The sequence below is a fragment of the Podarcis raffonei genome, chromosome 13, assembly GCF_027172205.1.
Source record: "Podarcis raffonei isolate rPodRaf1 chromosome 13, rPodRaf1.pri, whole genome shotgun sequence".
In the NCBI taxonomy this organism is placed as follows: Eukaryota; Metazoa; Chordata; class Lepidosauria; order Squamata; family Lacertidae; genus Podarcis; species Podarcis raffonei.
The window spans coordinates 5,676,692-5,698,916 of NC_070614.1; the positions used below are offsets into that span (position 1 = coordinate 5,676,692).

General features: G+C 45.1%; 1 protein-coding gene across 16 annotated transcripts in view; it reads right to left on the bottom strand.

Moving 5' to 3' along the window:
• Nucleotides 1-22,225, bottom strand: part of FHOD3 (formin homology 2 domain containing 3) — a 331,840-nt gene that overhangs the window by 161,792 nt on the left and 147,823 nt on the right. For all 16 annotated transcript variants that reach the window (XM_053360836.1, XM_053360827.1, XM_053360833.1 and 13 more), the window contains exon 4: nucleotides 3,505-3,572. In XM_053360836.1, the coding sequence (XP_053216811.1) occupies nucleotides 3,505-3,572 (68 nt within the window). The remainder of the gene's footprint in view (nucleotides 1-3,504; nucleotides 3,573-22,225) is intronic.

Below are 22,225 nucleotides of genomic sequence, written 5' to 3' on the forward strand. Positions count from 1 at the left end.
CCCTAGAGTCTGTCAAGACTGGCCCGTATGGGCAGGGGTACCTTTACCTTTACCTTTACCAAACTTAAAACCATGGAGAGACCTGGTCTGCATAGAGACATTGGATTCTTATCTCATTATACATGATAAAGCTATTTTTAGCCATCTCACCCCTTGCTTTTTCCTGTAAGACCAATTGCAGTCGTTAACAGTTGTCAACAGGTTTACCAGACCAATCAGCCAATCACCCATTCCCACCACCCTTCTGAGTAATACCCCTCCCCACCCTCTCGCTATATATAAGGGCCTGGTGACTTCTGTTTCAGTGTATCTGAAGAAGTGTGCATGAACACGAAAGCTCATACCAAGAACTAACTTAGCTGGTCTCTGAGGTGCTACTGGAAGGAATTTTTTAATTTTATTTTGTTTCAATTAATTTTGCATCTTTATCTTAGATCTTACTTGAACTATGCGGAAATTGTTCAATTTGGCTGTGTACTTTTTGATGGGCATTTTTTGGGGTGTGTTTATCACTACTTTTCTAACGTTGTGGATTATGTGGTTTTTCCCATGTTGTAAGCTGCCCTGAGCATTGTTTTAACTATGGAAAGGCGGCATACAAATAAAATTATTTACGTATGCATGTAATCAACTTCAATTACCAAGCAAATAAGAGAAAACAGCCTCACATGAAAATTGTAAAGTCAAACTGTGGATCACATTCAAGAATATTTGAATAATAAAACTAAACTGGAAAGTAAGTATGCAATCCAGCCAGTTAAGCACTTTGAAGTTCCACTAATTTAAATAAGGAGAATTAAGCATGTTTAACTTTTTTTTTAGTAAACCTAACTAAGATCCACGGTATGTAACCTGGATTGTGCTCTAAGAGTTCTTAAAATCAAAAGCTCTATTCAGCTGCAACAAATAATACATCTACGTAACAGCACTTAATGGAAGGGAACCGCAACCAGGCAAAACTAGTATTGCTACAGAACAACAATGACATTTAATACTTGGGCATCATAGAAATTCCAGCTGATTTTCTGTTTTAAATTATTGTCAGTGGTCGTTTTCGTTTCACGTTCAAAAATAGCTGGTGAGACTGCCAAATGAGTCCACAACACTAACAATAACTGACTTTTACAAACACCATTGTAAGGAAGGTAAAGGTAAGGTAAAGGACCCCTGGATGGTTAAGTCCAGTCAAAGGCGACTATGGAGTGCGGTGCTCATCTTACTTTTCAGACCAAGGGAGCCAGCGCTTGTCCACAGACAGCTTTCCAGGTTATGTGACCAGCATGATTAAAATGCTTCTGGCGCAATGGAACACCGTGACAGAAACCAGAGCGCACGGAAACACCATTTACTTTCCCGCCACAGCAGTACCTACTTATCTACTTGCACTGGTGTGCTTTTGAACTGCTAGGTTGGCAGCAGCTGGGACAGAGCAATGGACGCTCACCCCTAGGCAAGTCCAAGACTGCAGCTGCACACACGTAGGCACAAACTGCGTAGGCACAAACAGACGCCAGTCCTACTTAGAATGTTCCTGCATGCACCAGCCCCACTCGCTCCACTCCTGACTTGTGCACACAGAGCATGAATGTCTGAAAGGAGATGTTAAGAATGTTCACCTGAACAGTCACCAATTCCAGAGGCAAGATTACTCCTGTTCATCAATCATGGCCCCTCTCCCCAATTAAAGTGAAAACAGGGCATGTGTACCCCTTTGCGCGGTGGTACCTTTGGGGGAAGTTCTCCCCTTCAGGAGGTGGTGGGTCTAACTATGTGAGGAGGTAGGTCTACCCTTCTCCTCAAAAGCAAGCCATCAAAGGCTTCTTCTTTCCACACCATGAGAAGTCCAGTGCTGTTCACCAGTGGTTTATCATGTGTGATACAATGTCCCAATGGATAATTTAAATCAATGACCACAATCCTAAACCTATTTTGGCTTGTACAGTCATACCTCACGTTACTGACACTTCAGGTCACGTGTTTTCGGGTTGTGGACTGCAGGAAACCCCAAAGTACCAGAACGGGTTACTTCCGGGTTTCGCTGCTCGCGCATGCGCAGAAACGCTAAATCGTGCTTTCCGCATGCGCAGAAGGCCAAATCGCGCCTGCACAGACGCGGCACTTCAGGATGCAAGCGCTGCGGGTTGCGGACATGTCTCCGTCACAGATTATGTCCGCAACCCGAGGTTCCACTGTATATGTGAAAGGAATTTTGTCAACAGAAAATAACAAGGATGAAAACAAAATTTCAAAGTACTAGTTTGTAACATAGACGTTGGGGGGAATAAAATGTTTTCTCCTCTTTGTGACAGAATCTAAGCAATTTACTAGAAAAGATTGAAGTCATCAAACAGAGGGTATTCTCTTCTTCTCGTAGCTGAATACAGAAAGCTCTGGCAAGCTACAAATGAAGCCCCTAAATCAAATTCATCTACTCCAGTCCCTGAGGAGTCATCCATCATTCTTTTCATGAACCAGGGTGTTCTATGTGCCACACCTCCTTCCTCAGATCAATGAAGCAATTGGGGAATACTCCTTCTCCTCTCCTAAGGATGATTGATGACTCTTTAGGAGTGAAGTGTGTGACATTTTATTTATCTCGCTGATAAGATTCTATGACTCTGAACACCTTCAAGTTAATCTTTTCAACAGACTGAAAAAGAGATGCTCTAAAAGCTTTGAAAAGCACAATTGTTAGCAATGATTAATGGATTCATGACATAATGCTGTGTGTATATGAGTGTGTGTGTGTATGAATGTGTGTGTGAGTGTGTATGTATGCAGAGAGAGAGAGAGATTTTATACCCAATTTTGCTCACAATCTGTTGCCTAATATTTGCACGACATAATACATAATTGATCAAGGTTTTTTGGGAAAAACTCTTACAGAAATATGTATAAAAAACATAGCTTAGATCAGTGTATGGAAGAGCGGTCTCTTCTGCATCACCTATTTATTAACTAAACCCGACATTGAAAATTTCAGCCCAACGGACAATGCACAGGATTTATTTATCATTTTGCTACCTGCCCAGGACTGCAAAAATGAAAGGGAGGAGGGGTGTCAAGCCACAATAAATGGCTGGTGACCCCCCACTCTGCTTGCTGTTTTGCACCCTTCCCCTTTCAACCCCTGACATTGCAGGGGGAGCACACAGAACAAAGGATACTGCTCTCACCACTAGTATTTTCAGGAAGCAAGAAAGAAACCTTCCTTTTAAGAGAGGGGGAGTATTTATAGTGCCATTGGGATTCTCTTTTTTCCACTATGGGTGGTGAGTGCTAAAGTGGATGGGGTGCAAAAGGTATTTTGCTTCATCCACCCTTCCAGACAAAATGAAGTCAAGGACCTGGAGAAACACTCAAAAAGGGTAAATAATGTGCTTGCCTGCCCATAACTGCTTCCAATATCTTCTAGCTTCCTGTTAAACAAAGCTGTACCTATGTAATCTTATGGAAACCAGCCTGAATGGCAGACAAAAAGAACCTGAACAAAGGCTCACTTACTTGAAATATTTGTTTCAGGGAGAAGAGGGCCCGCCTCAGCTCCCGTCCATTTGAATTGTAGAGTTTTTCTAAAGAAAAGACAAAAGAAAAGAAAAAAGTTTAGTGAAAGTTTGGTAAAATTCAGTTCTCATGACTGCAGGGAGCTGCATGGAATTATTTGTGAGGTTTTTAAATCAATATTCCTCAGTAATGCAACGTACATCAAACATATGAGCAAGCCACAATAGAGCAGCACTGAAAACATACAAATACTACAGAGAACTGTACAGGATGAATTAAAATAGAAATACATGCATTTTTGATGAGTACCACCCCCTTTATCAGACTGTGAAATCTTGGTGCAAATGTTTTCAGTTGGAGTCTGAAACCAAACAGTTCAGGAGATGGATACACCTCAAATAGGAAATCAATCCGGCGTTGGGGCCCTATCATGGAGAAGACACTTCTGCAAGTCTCCAAATGCCGGCAGGGACTGTGAACAGAGCCCTGCTCCATGCTCAGTCAATCTTAGGAATCAAATTGGCTACTGGAATAGCTGTTCCTGCAAATACAGGGCTTAGTAAACCATCACTATCACCTTGAACCAAGCCCAGTAGCACACAGGGAACCAGGAAGCAGATCTTTTAGGACGGTTGTTATGTGATCTCATCTCGCTGCGCCTGTTTACATGGCTAGAATGGAAGGAAGGAGCTGGAGCATCTATATACCTTGCTAAGGGTAGATTCTTCAGGAATCCTGATTCCTGGTGGTATTTGCTTGCTATCAGTTCCACCATTTAACTGGGAGGGAGTAACTAAACATCAATAAATAAATAAATAAAACATTAATTTATAAAATGGCCGCAATGGAAAGCCAAACTATGGTTTAACGTGGATATTCAAGCATGCTGATGGCCAGAGATAAAACTGTGCCCACTTTGTTCTTTCCTGAGTCCTGCTGCTGCCACACTACCTGCAGCCAAGCCATAGTTTGGCTTAGCATTATGTAGGAGCCCAGCTTCGTGATTTGTCTTCCCCAAGAAACCCCAAGTGTTGAACAGATATTGGTTACAGCTTCTAGTTTATCTAGAGCCAAGGTTGACCAGTCCAAGGTTGCCCAATGAGCTTGATGGTTGATTTTGAACCTAGACCCAACAATATACTCGCAAAAGGCAGGTATGCCAGACGGTTAAACGTTGTAGGGTCATAGTCACCATGAGTGTCCAGAATTCCTTTCCTCACTTTTGAATTTGAGAACTAGACTTCTACATACACAGCTTCCACAAGGATGGCATATGGGCGCATTGGAAAGACTTATCAGAAAGAAAGAAAATGGGAGGGTCATTGTTCTACTGGAGTCAACAAAATCCAAATAAGTAAAATGGCAACAGAGCTGAATGCAACAGCAAAGGGTGCAATCCAGCAGCAAAGCCTCTTGAATGGGCCCAGTGGAGCTTATTCGCTTCTGTGAGGGGCCATTGGAGGGTCTTCCCACTGGTTTGTTCCCCATATGTTCTGCATAAGCAGAAAAGGCATGTTTTGGAAGCAAATGCTTTGGGTTCTCTTCTTTGAAAGAAGCGAAACATAACGGACATTTGCTGGGATCCAAATAGTTTCAGCCAATATGAAAGAGACGCCTCAGCAGTTGTTTGTAAACCTCCAAAGCAATATTCTGTCCTTGGCGCTGGATAGAGAATGTGTGGCCCATTTAGCCCTCTCGCAGTTCTCACAACTCCTTATTCCTTAAGGAGCTGACAAACTCCCAGCACAAAACATTGCAAAAAGGAATGTCTCTTGTAATCACGGACCCAAACACACACTTTCATTATCCTAGCCCAAGAATCAATTCACTGGTGTGTACAAGTACATTATGTTTCTTGGCTGGATAAAGTAAAGTCTTGTCAGGAAAGCTGAAAGGATAATAGGGTTTTTTTTGCGGGGTGGGACTTGCTGGGTTTTATTTTTAAAATTGTATTGTCTTCACGTGCTAAATAGGAACAAAATTATTCCTTGGAAAGATACCACCATCTGGCCTTTGTTAGAATTAAATTCCCTTCATTCTCATACAATTGCATACAGTTTGTCCAAAGATGGGTCTATCTGCCTGTGTGTTTTTGAAGAGATGCAGAACTAGATTTTAATTTCATCACAAGAGTCAGTATGGTGTACACAGGATTCCCAGGCATCGAATAGACCTGGATCATCAGTGCTTCAGCAAGACTGTTGCATTATATACCTTCACATCAGATTTCACGTTTCTGGGTAGTATGTCTCTGTCGCTACACTACCATGACTCTTAATACTTATATAAGAATGACCTAAAGCATCATGACCAAAAGCATTTTATTTCTCGGACCCAACAGGTAATCCATTTACTTCTGAATGAAGAGTGGCATTGAACTTAAGACCCAAACACCATGCTGAAAAACCTCAGGACTCACCCAGTGTCCTCAAATAAGAATTCAGACAGAATTAAACAGGGAATAGGGAAGATCCACATAAGAGTGCTAGCCTCATTAAAGGTAAAGGGACCCCTGACCATTATGTCCAGTCGTGACCGACTCTGGGGTTGCGGCGCTCATCTCACTTTATTGGCCAAGGGAGCCGGAGTACAGCTTCCGGGTCATGTGGCCAGCATGACTAAGCTGCTTCTGGCGAAACCAGATCAGTGCACGGAAACACCATTTACCTTCCCACTGGAGAGGTACCTATTTATCTACTTGCACTTTGACGTGCTTTTGAATTGCTAGGTTGGTAGGAGCAAGGACCGAGCAACAGGAGCTCACCCCGTCGCAGGGATTCGAACCACCGACCTTCTGATTGGCAAGCCCAAGAGGCTCAGTGGTTTAGACCACAACACTACCCACGTCCCTTTGGCCAGTAGTGCTACTTTTTTAAAAATCCAAAGGCGGCAACAGTTAGTTCACTAACATTTTCTCCTTTTGTTCAAGCAAAAGCGAACATTCTATGATTCTATGATTCAGATAAATTATTGAGAGAAAGAACACACACTGAATACTCTGTGACTTCTATAGAATCATAGATTTCGAAGGGGCCGTGAGGGTATCTGGTCTAATCCCCTGCAATCTTTTGCCCAATGTGGTGCTCAAACCTACAATCCTGAGATTAAGAATTTCAGGCTCCACCAGCTGAGCTATCTCAGTTAACAATATAGTGGTACCTCAGGTTAAGTACTTAATTCGTTCTGGAGGTCCGTTCTTTAGCTGAAACTGTTCTTAACCTGAAGCACCACTTTAGCTAATGGGGCCTCCCGCTGCCACTGTGCCGCCGGAGCACGATTTCTGTTCTCATCCTGAAGCAAAGTTCTTAACTTGAGATACTATTTCTGGGTTAGCCGAGTCTGTAACCTGAAGCGTCTGTAACCTGAAGCGTATGTAACCCGAGGTACCACTGTATCATCCTTTTCACAGAACTGTATTGTCATGGATTTAGCAATGCGTTTGTTTTTACCTGGAACTGCTTTTCTAATGCAGACATGTGCAAGTTGTGATGCATCAAGCCAAACATAGCCCTGTGTGTCAGCTCGCCAGGAGCACGATAACCCTTTTTCTTTTCGCCATGTGCATGCATGGCAGGCCATAATGCATGTTCACTGTCTGATGCTCAGCTTCATGGGTCGCAATTTGTGCAAGGAGAGCTAGAGTTTAGAGGAACCGCAGGTGGCACGCTTGATTTAAATCAGCTGCTGTTTGATTTATGTCTCACTTGTATCACTTCTGGGTTGTCGTACTGCTTCTGTCACGTCCAAAGAGCAACTTGTGCTGGAAGGATCTGAAAACTAGATGTGCTTCTGTGGCTCATGAACTTTTCTCTACATGTTCTCCTTTGCGCACTGCAGCAGCACTGCAACAGCTGGAAGTGCAAAGAACTTGTGCATTTGAGCAGCTGCCGGTGCTACAACATCCCCAGTCACTCCCAGTCTGATTCATCACTGAGTGCATCCTGTACTGTGTATCACTAATGAAAGTCAACTGCTTGGTGCAGAGGGTGAGAACACAGAACAAAGTAAATGTCTGGACGTTTTTCAGGAGGCATATAAAACTAATTATTGCAGCATGCCATTCTTTCATTGAATGTCAGACAAATTTAACTGGTGTCCAGCAAGAGCAAGAAAAAATACCTTGGAGCGGTGCCAAAACAAGGCTTTCGTCTGAGCTTTGTTTTTGTCTACAAAAGCCAATAATAAATCTATTGGCAAGACAATGCACTTTCCTTTTTACTCCCAGACCCAGCAAAATATATCATTTTGTGAGGGGGATCAGCCACAGGCACAGTGCCCATTAGTACATTAATGCTGCTCTTCTGCATGTCTGCTGAGGTTATGTGGCTTCGCCTGTTACAAATTCATAGGGTTTGATCTAATCTGACTCTCTCTCTCTCTCTGTGTGTGTGTACACTCTCTCTCTCTCTCTCTCTCTCTCTCTCTCTCTCTCTCTCTATTTGAAGCATTCATGTTTTCTCCCTGACTACTCCAGTGGAGACACAATTTATACTCAGCAGAGAAAAAATAGTTCCTGACTTTAAATTGTGGTCTGATTAAAAGCAAAATAACACGGCCTATATGCAATCGGATGAATAAAGTTGTCAAGTGTTCTCTCCCTTTCTCTGACAGGTAGATAAATGCACATAGATAACTAGCACATAAAAGAGATGATGAAGCTAATCATTTTGAAAGGATGCAGTCAACACGCAACTTCACAACAGATTTTCATTGCTATGACCAAGTGGTGCAATTTCCACCACAAAGTGCCTTTGTACGTCCTAGCGCAGGCATAGGCAAACTCGGCCCTCCAGATGTTTTGGGACTCCAATTCCCATCATCCCTGACCACTGGTCTGGTTAGCTAGGGATCATGGGAGCTGTAGTCCCAAAACATCTGGAGGACTGAGTCTGTCTATGCCTGTACTAGGGCCTCTTTGCTCCTAGGCCCTTGGGACACTATTGCAAAAAGCATTCAAGGTGCCAGGGAGGGAGATCTCTGGAGTGAGACCTCTCTGCTTCGCCCTGTGTGCTTCCAACACACTCTAGCAAAACCAGTATTGCACCTACACTACAAAACCTCACACAAACCATTTGAATGCAAAACATATCATCAGCACATAATTATTTCTGTCATTCCTCTCCTAGGTTTCAATAACTTATCGCAAGAAATGAAGTAATTTCTTTTGTTCAGACTGTCTGGGCTCCCAGAGACCTGAAACATGATAATACGAACTGGCTGTGAAGTGAGCCATGAAGCAAGTTCTCAGGATTTGCACACAGGCGCTTCTCAAAAAGGGCTCCCTTCCCCCACCAAACCAATGAATCAATGCTTTCCTCATTATTTGTTCACAAAGAGTGCTGACAGCATATAATTACCCTTATTGGAAAGCGCTGCAGTAGATCACTTATTCAATTGATCAGTTGTTATCCAACAGGCGAGGGCTAGCTCTCCTCAGATATCTGACAATGTACCATTATGTTGTGCAACGCAAAATGCAGAAAACAACCCCGACAACCAGACAGCTGTCAGTTAACACTCAGGCCATCCTCAGAGTCTGTTGCTGAAAAATAAACTATTTCCGTATGCTTATTTTGGTAGGCCAGGCTACAAGGTTCAGGGCCGAGTCCCAGGGTCATAAATAGGACCCCTCCCCACACACAGTCCATGCCTCTAATATATATTTAGGATTCAGCCATAGGTCAGGTGGGTGGGTTTAAATTCTTGTTTTGAAAGACAATGGAGTGCAACCTCTGGGGGTGAAGCCAAACCACCAAGGAATCATAATGCCTGCTGTGGCTGCAGAGACCACACTGCAGCTACAGAGACCAGTAACTCATAACTGCTGTCTCCTGTGTTGTTTTTGTTGTGTTATCAGCACCAAAGTGACTTCCCTAGGGTGCAGGTCTGCGCAGTGTGTCTGGAGATCCTGGGCTGCTCTGATGACAAGACCTCTCTCTCAGCCTCACTGATGTGATCCAAAGGAATGCAGAACAATACCTGAAGGAGCGTCTCCACCCCCATCGTTCTGCCCGGACGCTGAGGTCCAGCGCCAAGGGCCTTCTGGCGGTTCCCTCATTGCGAGAAGCAAATCTACAGGGAACCAGGCAGAGGGCCTTCTTGGTAGTGGCGCCCGCCTTGTGGAACGCCCTCCCATCAGATGTCAAAGAGATAAACAACTACCTGACATTTAGAAGACATCTGAAGGCAGCCCTGTTCAGGGAAGTATTTAATGTGTGACATTTTAATGTATTTGTAATCTTTGTTGGAAGCCACCCAGAGTGGCTGGGGAAACCCAGCCAGATGGGCAGGTACAAATAAATTATTATTATTATTATTATTATTATTATTATTATTATTAGGCACCAGCTTGGCTTCAGGAGTTGCTAGAAAGAGGCATACAAGATGTCATCCAACTTTCTTAGGGACTCTACTCCGGATTTGTGTAGAGTTTACTGCTTAGCAGGGCTGTCTTAAGTATATCTGGCACCGTGGTGCAAAGATCGCTCCGGTGCCTCCCCCCCCCTTTCCCAGAGTTGCCGACCTTTTTACGGTGCTGCTGGCAGCTTTGCGGGGCTGGAGGAGGCGGGCAGCGGCTGGAGGGCGGCTCCTCCAGCGGGGAAGAGGCGGAGGCTCTGGGCGCAGCGCTGCATCAGCGAGGCGGGTGAGGATGCCGAGCTGGTCCCGGGAGGCGCTGCGCCCAGCCTCCAACTCTTTCTCCTCTGGGGATGGAGGCACAGATACCTGGGAATTGGAATTCTATGGAGCACAGAACCTAGCTGGATCCTAAAGGACTTGGTAGATAGCAGCAGAACAAATTGATAAAAAAAACTCTCATGAAGCCAAGCTGAAAATAGCCTGTTCTGTTCCTTCTAGACCCACACCCTGTGAATTTAATCCTTGCCCTACAAACTCTGAGCAGGAGTTAAATCTGAGATCAGGTGTTGCAATGAACACTGAGCATGCCCAATGGCCATGGGATGCTGAATACTGATGGGAAGGAAAGGAAAACCAGAGGCAGGGGAAGAGAGCATGACTGCCTGTTTCCTTGAACAGGGGAACTCTGCACCGAAACATTTTGTTGCAGGTCCCACTTGTTCGTCCCCCGCCTTTGCACTTGAATAATCTACTTACACAGCAACTGAGAAGCAGATATACCACTGGAGCAGAAATAGCAGACTGCCACAACTCTTGATTTCAGGTTGTCTAATCTTGACATAAGCAAATAATAGGGCAAGGCCATTCTGCTGCTCCTTCTGCAACTTGGTGTAGTGCTTGCCAGGAACAGGCACAAAGCAACTGGTATAAAATGCACAAATTGATGTGACTGAATTTGCAGTATCAGCAGAATCATAGAATACAGTCATACCTCGAGCTGAATGCGCTTCGGGTTGAGCGCGTTCGAGTTGCGCTCCGCAGCAACCCGGAAGTAATGAAGTGTGTTACTTCCAGGTTTCACAGCTCGCGCATGCGCAGACGCTCAAAATGACGTCACGCGCATGTGCGGAAGCGGCGAAATGCCGTTGCGTTTTGCGTTCCGTTCGGGATGCTAACGGGGCTCCAGAACGGATCCTGTTCGCATCCCAAGGTACCACTGTAATAGAATTGTAGAGTTGGAAGGAACCTCAAGGGCCACTGAATCCAGCCCCCTGTGATGCAGGAACCTCAGATTTGGGTATCCAAGTTATGCCAAACCTTTATATGGATATGGCTTCAGAAACATCCAACATTAAGTTCTATGTTTTTCCATTAGATACCTAAGTGTCTTCAGTTCAACCAGATGAATCCCATTTGTTTAAACAATTGAAGGAATTCAGCATATATTGGCTAAGTTCAGGGTTTATTGGTAATGAGATTATTTCTTCTACTCTACAAGATGTAGTATACATACAAGTATTTAAAGCCTTGTTTAGCTATGTAACTGTTTTCCATAAAGGGAACTGTTTGCATCCAGAAAGAAAGAAAGAAAGAAAGAAAGAAAGAAAGAAAACAGATTTTATGTGTAAATATGTAATGAAACAGTTCATAATGCAACAGTGTTTCACTAATATCATAACATTTAAAAATGGAAAAAACAAAATGGAATTGTAATGATATTGCTGCTTAAAGAATTCTGGTAACTATAGCTTGGTGGGGTTGAATTCTCCCATACAGGGGTATTGCCTCTTAAAACAGGCATCCCTCCACATAGAACAACAATTCCCAGAATTCCCTGGGAAGAGGGATGACTGTCAAACCAGAGTCAGCAACACTTTTGAGTGCAACGTTCTCTTTTCTGTGCCTTTTCCAAGCAACCATGTTCTAACAGTTGCTGGATGGCAGGATGCCCAGAAAACATTTGCCAATCAATCAGATGCATTAGACTATGCCATTTGCACCAAACAATAGTTCAATGGGGAAAGCACTTGGAAATTAATACAATAAAAATGAGTTTAAGACATTAGAGTGTTTTAATACATATTTGTAAGTTGTTTGAGGGCTGCAAAGATGGTACGGGGAAATTAATCTCTAACATCCACTACCACTTCTCACACCTCTCTTTTGCTCATGATACAGTTCAAGCAAGATAAACTTCTTAGAGTTTAGTGAAAAATAAGACTTAGATGGCAATGGTGACAACACTTCTAATCCCCATTTGAATACAGTGTTACCTCGGGTTACATACACTTCAGGTTACAGATACTTTAGGTTACAGACTCCGCTAACCAAGAAATATTACCTCGGGTTAAGAACTTTGCTTCAGGATGAGAACAGAAATTATGCAGCGGCGGCACAGTGGCAGCAGGAGGCCCCATTAGCTAAAGTGGTGCTTCAGGTTAAGAACAGTTTCAGGTTAAGAACGGACCTCCGGAACGAATTAAGTACTTAACCCAAGTGTACCACAAACCATTAGAGAGACCTGGAAAAATTCATCTCCCCTCCAAAATCAGAAGGTTCTTTTAAAAGGACTCTCAGTTTGAGGTCAGAGGGTAAAATAATGCACTCAATCTGATGAAAGGATGCATTGCATTTTTTAACAGCATGCATTTGTTTACTTATATATCTAAAAAATATTTTATGCCGCTTATTTCATAAAATGGATCAAAGTGGTTTGCAACAGAAGCACATTAAACTGTACCGTAAAAACCACATTAAAAAGATCAAAATCCAATATCAATTGACCACTGTGGAAGGATGTATTCTTAATTCCCTGCACAGGCCTGGCAGAATATAACAGATTTTCAGCTGGCCTTTAACAGATGGCACAGAAGGCTCTTGCTGAATCTCTATTGGCTGAGTTTTTCACTGGACTGAAGCCTCTATTTATTGTTGTTCTCAAATGAGCTGGCCGGCCTGGGTAACAACCACAAGACAGCTTTTGCCTAGGCTTGCTGTTTCCAAAATATAACAAGAAACCTAGAATCAGTATATGAACTGACTGCAAAACTATGAATATCTAAACTAAGTCCTCGTGTACTTTATTCGGGCCTTCTTGCACCACCATTACCCTGGTATTTATGGCCCCCATAATTCTCACTTTTCTTCTTCAACTTCTCAGCCCATGGTCTCCTCCACCTCAAATTCTTAGCTTCCTTCCCACAGTTCATCCGACCTCAAAGCCAGGTATACCCAACATGGTGTCCTACAGATGGCAGTTGGAGTCCAATGACATCTGCAGGGCTCAACACAGACTACCTCTGCCCTAGGCCCATTTGTGTGTTTCCCCACTTCCACAACTGGTGGGGAAAACATTGCACTCCTTCTGGGGTAGTTTTCACCCCACCCTGCACTAAACTCCCACAAGAGGCTGCTAGAAGCTTCTGTCAGCATGTGACAGAAGCCATCACCTTGAAACAGCTTTGATTAGGTATATGACCCCAGTCAAGCTTGCAAAAATCTATCATTTGCCCGATAATAAATGTTGGAAATGTAAGGAAACAGAAGGTACATTCTTTCACCTTTGGTGGACGTGTCCCAGGATTAAGGCTTTCTGGGAAATGATATATAATGAATTGAAAAAGGTATTTAAATATGCCTTCTTGAAGAAACCAGAGGTCTTTCTCTTGGGCATGGTCGGCCAGTTGGTGTCAAAAAAGGATAGAACTTTCTTTATGTATGCTACAACAGCAGCAAGAATACTTATTGCAAAGTACTGGAAGATGCAAGATTTACCCACTCTGGAAGAATGGCAGATGAAGATGATAGACTGCATGGGATTGGCAGAAATGACTGGCAGAATCCGTGACCAGGGAGAAGAGCCGGCGGAAGAAGATTGGAAGAAATTTAAGGACTATTTACAGAAATATTGTAAAATTAAAGAATGTTGAATGATGTTGGATTGAAATTAAGGGGTTTCCAGCTGTAATGATTTGAGATAAGGATTTGCTGAGTAAATAATTTGAATTGGAATACAAGAAGGGGAGGTATGAGGAGGTCAGGGAAATATGTCATTGAAAATTAAGTATTGAGAACTGTATGTGTGTTTTTTTCTTTTTTCTTTTTGTTTGTATAAAATTGGAAACTTAATAAATATCTTTATAAAAAAGAAACAGCTTTGATTAACCGCCTAACCCTGGTGAGGGTAGCCCTCAATGTGTTAGGGACTTCACCTGCGTGTGAAGGCAGGCTGTGAAAGATGTAGCACATAATACCAAAAGTCAGTGGCACAGCATGAGTTGCTGGCACCTGGGGCAAGTGTTGCACCCCCCCCAGTGGACTGGGCAGCTGGGGTGGGGGCATGCACCAGGGGGGGTGTGTGGAGCCCACACAGAGGGTGAATGGAGCTTCAACAAGCTCCTTGCCCACTGCCTCCACATCCACCTGCCCGCTAGACCAGCGCTTGTCAACCTGTGGGTCCCCAGATGTTGTTGGACTACAACTCCCATCATCCTTGAGCTCTGGGCCTTGCTAGCTAGGGGTGATGGGAGTTGTAATTCAACAACGTCTGGGGACCCACAGGTTGAGAAAGGCTGTGCTAAACCAACCCACCTGCTGCTGCACCTCAGCTGCCAGGGAGCCTGTGCCACGGCCCCCCTGCCCCCCCCCCACTACAGCTCTATCAAGAGTGGGTCCAATGGCCAAGAAGGCATTTTCTGTATGAGCTGTGGAGGGAAGTGAGGCGCAGATGGGGATCATCAACCTGGGAAGGTGGCCCACCTAAGGGAAGGAAAACTGATCCTAAACCTCATCTGCCTTGTACGATATCTTTGGGAGAAGAAAACGCTGAAACACTGAGATCCAGCGCCGAGGGCCTTCTGGCGGTTCCCTCATTGCGAGAAGTGAGGTTACGGGGAACCAGACAGAGGGCCTTCTCAGTAGTGGCACCCGCCCTGTGGAACACCCTCCCTTCAGATGTGAAGGAAATAAGCAGCTATCTTATTTTTAAAAGACATCTGAAGGCAGCCCTGTTTAGGGAAGTTTTTAATATTTAATGCTGTGTTGTTTTTAACACTCGGTTGGGAGCCGTCCAGAGTGGCTGGGGAAACTCAGCCAGATAGGCGGGGTATAAATAACAAATTATTTTATTTATTTATAAAAGGCTAAGGAGTAAACCCTACACAAATCTGGAATGGAGTCCCTAAGGTAGTTGGATGGCACTTTGTATGTCTCCTTCCAGCAACTCCTGCAGCCAAGCTGATGCCAAACGTATTGCTCTGCTTTCCTTTGGACCACATCAGCAAGGCCAAGGTCATCTGGCCAGCCCAGGACCTCCATACACACTGCCCAGTTGCTGCAAACGCAGCTGTTTGACGTCACCTACAGAGCACAGCTGTCAACTTACAGATTTGAAAATAAGGGACCAGCAGCTGCGAAAATAAGGGATCAGCAACCAAAATAAGGGATTTTCCCAGCACAGGTATGTTCAGTTTCTGAGCCCCTCCAAGCCAAAGGCAGAAAGCCCAGCCAGCAGCCAAATGAAGCCTCAGGCGGTGGTTCCCACAGCGCAGCAACCCGGCAAAGGGGATGCAGCAAGGAAAACCACCGTCACCTCTCCGCTGGGAAGCGCTGAGCAAAGGCGAGTCCCCAGGCAACGCAGCCGATTTGATCGGCACAAGGCATGCAAGCTCCACCCCCCAGTCGTTCTTAGACTCCTTATTGGGTGAGCAACGCAGCCAAGCAACACAGTTGGAGCCTCCCTCCTCCCTGGCCAGCAGAGAGGAGCTGCTTCCTTTGAAATCTGGGAAATTTAAGAGACATCATCAATAAGGGACAGCAGCGGGGCACGGCGCTGGGATAAGGGACTTCCCCACCAAATAAGGACGGTTGACAGCTATGCTACAGAGGCGAACTCCATTGTCTCTTGAGAAAGATGCCAACCATATTACCTCTAACAATAGGGGCAGAATGCCTCTGAATGTGTTTCTGGGGAACACGAGTGAGAAAGTGTTACTGTGCTCATGTCCTGCTTCCACAGGCATTCTGCTGGCCACTCAGAGAATAGAAAGTTCAACTAAAGGGGCCTTTGGCCCTATCAGGTTTCTTTTCCTGAGGCACAATAACTCTGTGGTAAAGCTGAAAGGATAGGTTTTGCCACAACTCACCCCTTTATAAGGACATGATCAGCCACCCCATCCGGTGAGCAGATTGTAAGCTCAGAGCTAGTGCACAACCAGAATGCCTGCCTGACACCCCTCCAGTCGCTGGCAGGATTCAAGACTGGACATACAAGAGTTGCGTTTTTAATTATGATCTCCCTCGTAATTACAAAGGGATGGAAATGAAGTCCCCATCCCTCAGAGCACCTAACGAGTCTGTAGCAATGACCCAACTTGGATATGTCTCACACATCGTCCTATTTTATTTTATTTTATTTTAAAGCACCTAACTGCCATTGGGGGAAGGCACTAGGGGAAAGCAAAGCCACAGAGTACAAACCAGCTTTTTAAACTCGGCTTGAGGTCGACGCATCCCTTTATTTCAGAGTCCGGAGTGTCCTCCTATATTCAAAAGGGTGTTTTATCAAACTTTCCATATCCTCCGTGGTCTGGAAGTCATTGCTTCAAGATCAGCTGCACCCCACATTTGTTTTAAATGTCACACACACATACTTATGCAGCTCTGAGCTTGTTGGAGATGCCAGATTGCCTGGGGCCAGGATTCAGCTCTCTTCCCGGTTTTTCTCCTCTGCTCTTCTCTTCCAAAGAAAGATTTCAGAATACTCCAGACGAAGCTTACATGCATTACATCAACTTATTTGCAAAACGGGCCGTTGCTCTGTCCCGCTAACTGTAAGCAAACAAATCCTGCGCAGGTGGGTGCAGGTGAAGCATAGCAATACTCTGGCTTCTGTCCCTGGCCAGGGGGCCAAAGGTCACTGCAAGGCTGCACCCCAAACCTCCAAAGAACATTGAAGCAAAGGGTAGACCATGGGTAGGCAAACTAAGGCCCAGGAGCCGGATGCGGCCCAATTGCCTTCTAAATCTGGTGCGGGCAGTCCAGGAATCAGTGTGTTTTTACATGAGTAGAGTCTTATTTCTTTAAATGCATCTCTGGGTTAATTGTGGGGCCTGCCTGGTGTTTTTAAATGAGTAGAATGTGTGCTTTTACAGTGGTACCTTGGGTTACATACGCTTGAGGTTACATACACTTCAGGTTACAGACTCCACTAACCCAGAAATAGTACCTTGGGTTAAGAACTTTGCTTCAGGATTAGAACAGAAATCGTGCTCCGGCGGTGCGGCAGCAGCAGGAGGCCCCATTAGCTAAAGTGGTGCTTCAGGTTAAGAACAGTTTCAGGTTAAGTACGGACCTCCGGAACGAATTAAGTACTTAACCCGAGGTACCACTGTATTTAAAATGCATCTCCGGGTTATTTGTGGGGCATAGGAATTTGTTCATTTCCCCCCCCAAAAATATAGTCCGGCCCCCCACAAGGTCTGAGGGACAGTAGACCGGCCCCTGCTGAAAACGTTTGCTGACCCCTGGGGTGGACCAACACAGCCCCCTTGATGGCCAAAGAAGTAGCACCTGCAACTTAAATGCCAGTTGCGCTGGCACTGCAGGAGAAAGGTCACTGCAACTGCCAAGTCAGGCAAGAAAACCAGCACAGGAAGATTAGCCCAACCTAAACTGGATATAAATGTTTGCAACTCACCACATTATTTTGGCCTTGAAGAGTGTTCTAACTGCTTCACGTGTATTATCTCCTTGTAACAGTGTTCGAAACTCCCATTGTTCTAGGAACATTTTGTGACAGGGCGGGCAGATTCTGAGCTCTGGGCGCAGTGCTGTGCCTAAGATTTCAGATTAAAACTGCAGAGTGGAAGGAAAGGAGGACCTTTTTCTGCCTCCCCGCTTCCAGCTACTCCCTGAAGACTGGAGAAGGGGCCCTCTTCAGAATATTAGGGGGTGGGCAAGGGAGGGACTCCAGGAGTGCCCAAACTTTTTCAAAGAGGGCCAGATTTGATGAAGTAAACGTGCGTGAAGGCCGACCTATGTTGTTGAACTTTTTAAAGGCGTTTACCCCAGGACGTATACTGCCATGGGGACCAGATTAAATCAACTGGCGGGCCGGATTAGGCCCCCAAAACGGACTTTGGATATGCCTGGACTTTTGTTGTTTAGTTGTTTAGTCGTGGCCGACTCTTCGTGACCCCATGGACCAGAGCATGCCAGGCACTCCTGTATGTCTGGACTAGACCATGTGAAAAATGTACATAATATTTTAGCTGCAGTTCATTCATTTTCAGCTTTGTATTCTTGTAAAAAGTGCGCTGAGACATTCCATTGTTGCGCCGATTACCTAAGTTTAAGGTGCCATTTAGCTCCTAGTTTTCATGTTTCAGTTTCTAACATAGCCTTGGAATTCCTACATCTCCGTAGGAATTTTGACTTTTAACTTTCAGTTAAAACTTTCAGTGGAGTTTCTCAGTTACAGAAGAGGCAAAAGGAACCAGCAACAGTATTCTTCAGACAAGTTCTGCACGTCCCTACACCCAACAACAGGAGAAGAGAATGACTTGCTGTTCCTCATCCCTTAGCCAAGATGAAGAGATCTACAAGGATTGTTTGAACTGACTGTAAGGGTTAACTACCTTGACAGCTCATAATCTGGGCTCAGTTTTTATGTACATTTTTTAAAAAACCCCATCATCCAACCTGTCTTTATTCAGTCTTTGACTGGTACTCAGCAATACTGGGGTACCGTATTTTTTGCACCATAACACTCACTTTTTTCCTCCTAGAAAGTAAGGGGAAATGTCTGTGCGTGTTATGGAGCGAATGCCTACGGATGACGGGGGGTTCTGCTGCAGTCGTGAGCAGAGGATCCATGGTTCCCCTTCCTTCCCTCCTCCGTGGCTCACTTTGAAACAGCAAAGCGGGAGAAGAGCCGCTGAGTGGGGAGGAGAGAGGGACAGAGAGCCTGCTTGCTTTAAAGGAGCAAAGTGGGAGAGGAGAGGAGCCTTCTCCTCTTATACCCCTCTTCTGCATTATTAACAGCATCCTTCTCCACCCACCCCACGCGTGTTCCTTGTCCCTTGAGTGCTTTTCCTTCCCTCCCCACTCAAAACGTGGTTACAAAGCACAGATCCACATGGATCCTCAGGATTTTTGCACTGGGTCACCCCAAATTCACCATCAGATCACATAGCATGTCCATGGCTACAGCTTGCACCAAAAAAATCACGCACCCACTGTTGCCTGGGGCCGCAGTGGTGCAAAAACGTGGTTACAAAGCATGGATCCACGTGGATCCTCAGGATTTTTGCATTGGGCTACCCCAAACTCAGCATCAGATCACATGTCTGTGGCCACAGCATGAACCACAAAAATCATACATCCGCTGTTTCATTTAGAATATTTTTTTCTTGTTTTCCTCCTCTAAAAATTATGTGCATGTTATGGTCGGGTGTGTGCTATAGAGCGAAAAATACGGTACTTTGGAACAACTTTCTTCCACCGCAGCACTAAAAAGGCAAGTGTTAGATTATTCCCTACAGGAAATCAGTCTCTCATATTTAGTTCTACCAAACAGCTGCTAACGGAACAAAAATAGCCTTGCACTTCACATAGAGCCTGAAACAGAAGCAGCCTTATCATGTTACATGGTTTTATAAATGCCACCATTTTTTAAAAAAGAAATACTCATTAACAGAAATTGCTGTCCTGTCACCTTTAATCAACTGCCACACAGCTACTTAATTATTGCTCAGAATGCAAAACGTATATCGGATGCCAACTTTAAAAGCCGCCTTCAATTAGTAAAAGGAAATCAAATATCACCTGAAGGTACAACATGAAAGATTTGTTGTTGTTGTTGTTGTTGTTGTTGTTGTTGTTGTTGTTGTTGTTAATAATACCCTGCCAATTTCACTGGACTGTCCCAGCAATTGTGAGTGGCTTCCAACAGAATATACAAAAATGTACACAGCAGAACATCACACTTTAAAAGCTTCCCAATGCAGGGCTGCCTTCAGATATCTACAGAAGGTCGTATCATTATTTATCTCTTTGACATCTGACAAGAAGGTGTTCCACAGGGTGGGTGCCACTACCGAGAAGGCCTGATAAATGAAAAGCACTTGACTTTGGAGCTCCAACCTGAGGCTTGAGCCCAACCGTTGCAGCTCCTCACCTTCTGGCATTCCACTTTTCCTTTCTGAAGCCCACAGATTCCGACGCGCACCCCCCATCAAACTTTGCTAGACCTACAGTTTCTCTGTGAACGCACACTTAAAACCTTTCCTGACCTTAAACCTCGACAACCATCCTTTCTTTCAATGCCGCCTTCCTAAACAAAACAGAGGTAATAAACAGTGGGGAATTGAGTAGTTCCCGTAGGTACGAGGGTTCTAGGCCGTGAAGGGCTTTAAAGGTCAAAAGCAGCGCCTTAAAACTGACCCTGGACTCCACCGGGAGCCAGTGCAGCTGGAAAAGCACTGGGTGAATATGCTCCCATGGCAGAGACCCCGTGAGGAGCCTCGCTGCAGCATTCTGCACCCGCTGGAGTTTCTGGGACAGCTTCAAGGGCAGCCCCATGTAGAGCGAATTACAGTAGTCAAGCCTGGAGGTGACCGTCGCATGGATCACTGTGGCCACAATAGATCTTTATTTCCTCCTCATTCCCAATGTAGATATTTGTTCCCTGCTTGTTCCCGATGTAGATCTTCACTCACCCCTTCTTCCCTGGTGGGAGGGGAGGGAGCACTGTTTTGTGGTTTGCCTCAGGCGCCAAAATGTCATGGGCCATCCCTGAATGGAGGCAACATAGCAAATGGGTGCCCATGTACCATGCTCAGTCTGTATGCGTGAGCACTGGCCGGGGTGAAATAGGTTGTCCGTTTCCGCTGCCAACAGTGTGACGCGGCAGCTAAAAAAGCCAATGCAATTCTGGGCTGCATCAATAGGAGTATAGCATCTAGATCAAGGGAAGTAATAGTGCCACTGTATTCTGCTCTGGTCAGACCTCACCTGGAGTACTGTGTCCAGTTCTGGGCACCACAGTTCAAGAAGGACACCGACAAACTGGAACGTGTCCAGAGGAGGGCAACCAAAATGGTCAAAGGCCTGGAAACGATGCCTTATGAGGAACGGCTAAGGGAGCTGGGCATGTTTAGCCTGGAGAAGAGAAGGTTAAGGGGTGATATAATAGCCATGTTCAAATATATAAAAGGATGTCATATAGAGGAGGGAGAAAGGTTGTTTTCTGCTGCTCCAGAGAAGCGGACACGGAGCAATGGATCCAAACTGCAGGAAAGAAGATTCCACCTAAACATTAGGAAGAACTTCCTGACAGTAAGAGCTGTTTGACAGTGGAATTTGCTGGCAAGGAGTGTGGTGGAGTCTCCTTCTTTGGAGGTCTTTAAGCAGAGGCTTGACAACCATATGTCAGGAGTGCTCTGATGGTGTTTCCTGCTTGGCAGGGGGTTGGACTCGATGGCCCTTGTGGTCTCTTCCAACTCTATGATTCTATGATTCTATGATTCTATGATTCTATGATTCTATGATTCATTGACGTGGGAGATTCAGTTCCAATCCCCATTCAGTCTTGAGGAGCACTGGTTGCACTGCTGGAGGAAGGGGTGGGTAGTGGGTGCGGTGTCATCCCTGGGGGGTGACATCACCGCCCCGCCCCCCTGGGACACTTGATGAGGGTAGCACCCCCCTGGAACGCTCGCCATGCCCCTGCGGGTGACTAACCACACCCCCATGGGCAACTAGCCCTGCCCCCTGGTGCTGGAGCAGCTAGCTCCATCTCTGACTGGTTGACTTTGGCGGCTGTCCATTTCTCAGCCTAACCTACTTCACGGGTTCGCCAAGAGGGCAAAGAAAAGGGGGACAGATATCGCAACTGGAGAGAGACCGGTTGGAATGTAATGTAAAAGCGCTGTCTAAAATGTATGAGATATTTTTGGAACCGGAGACAAAGGATGAGCAAGTAAAATCCTCAGTGATACACTGGGCAATAGATATCAGTCATAATACAGATATGGAAGCATGGGAATGATTGTGGAATATAAAATTTACAGCATGTTATGGTCTAAGATAAAATTATATGAAAATGATATACTGATGGGACCTAGCACCGAGTAAAGAAGGCTGATCGCTGAAGAATTGATGCTTTTGAATTCTGGTGCTGGAGGAGACTCTTAAGAGTCCCATGGACTGCAAGAAGATCAAACCTCTCCATTCTGAAGGAAATCAGCCCTGAGTGCTCACTGGAAGGACAGATCGTGAAGCTGAGGCTCCAATACTTTGGCCACCTCATGAGAAGAGAAGACTCCCTGGAAAAGACCCTGATGCTGGGAAAGATGGAGGGCAC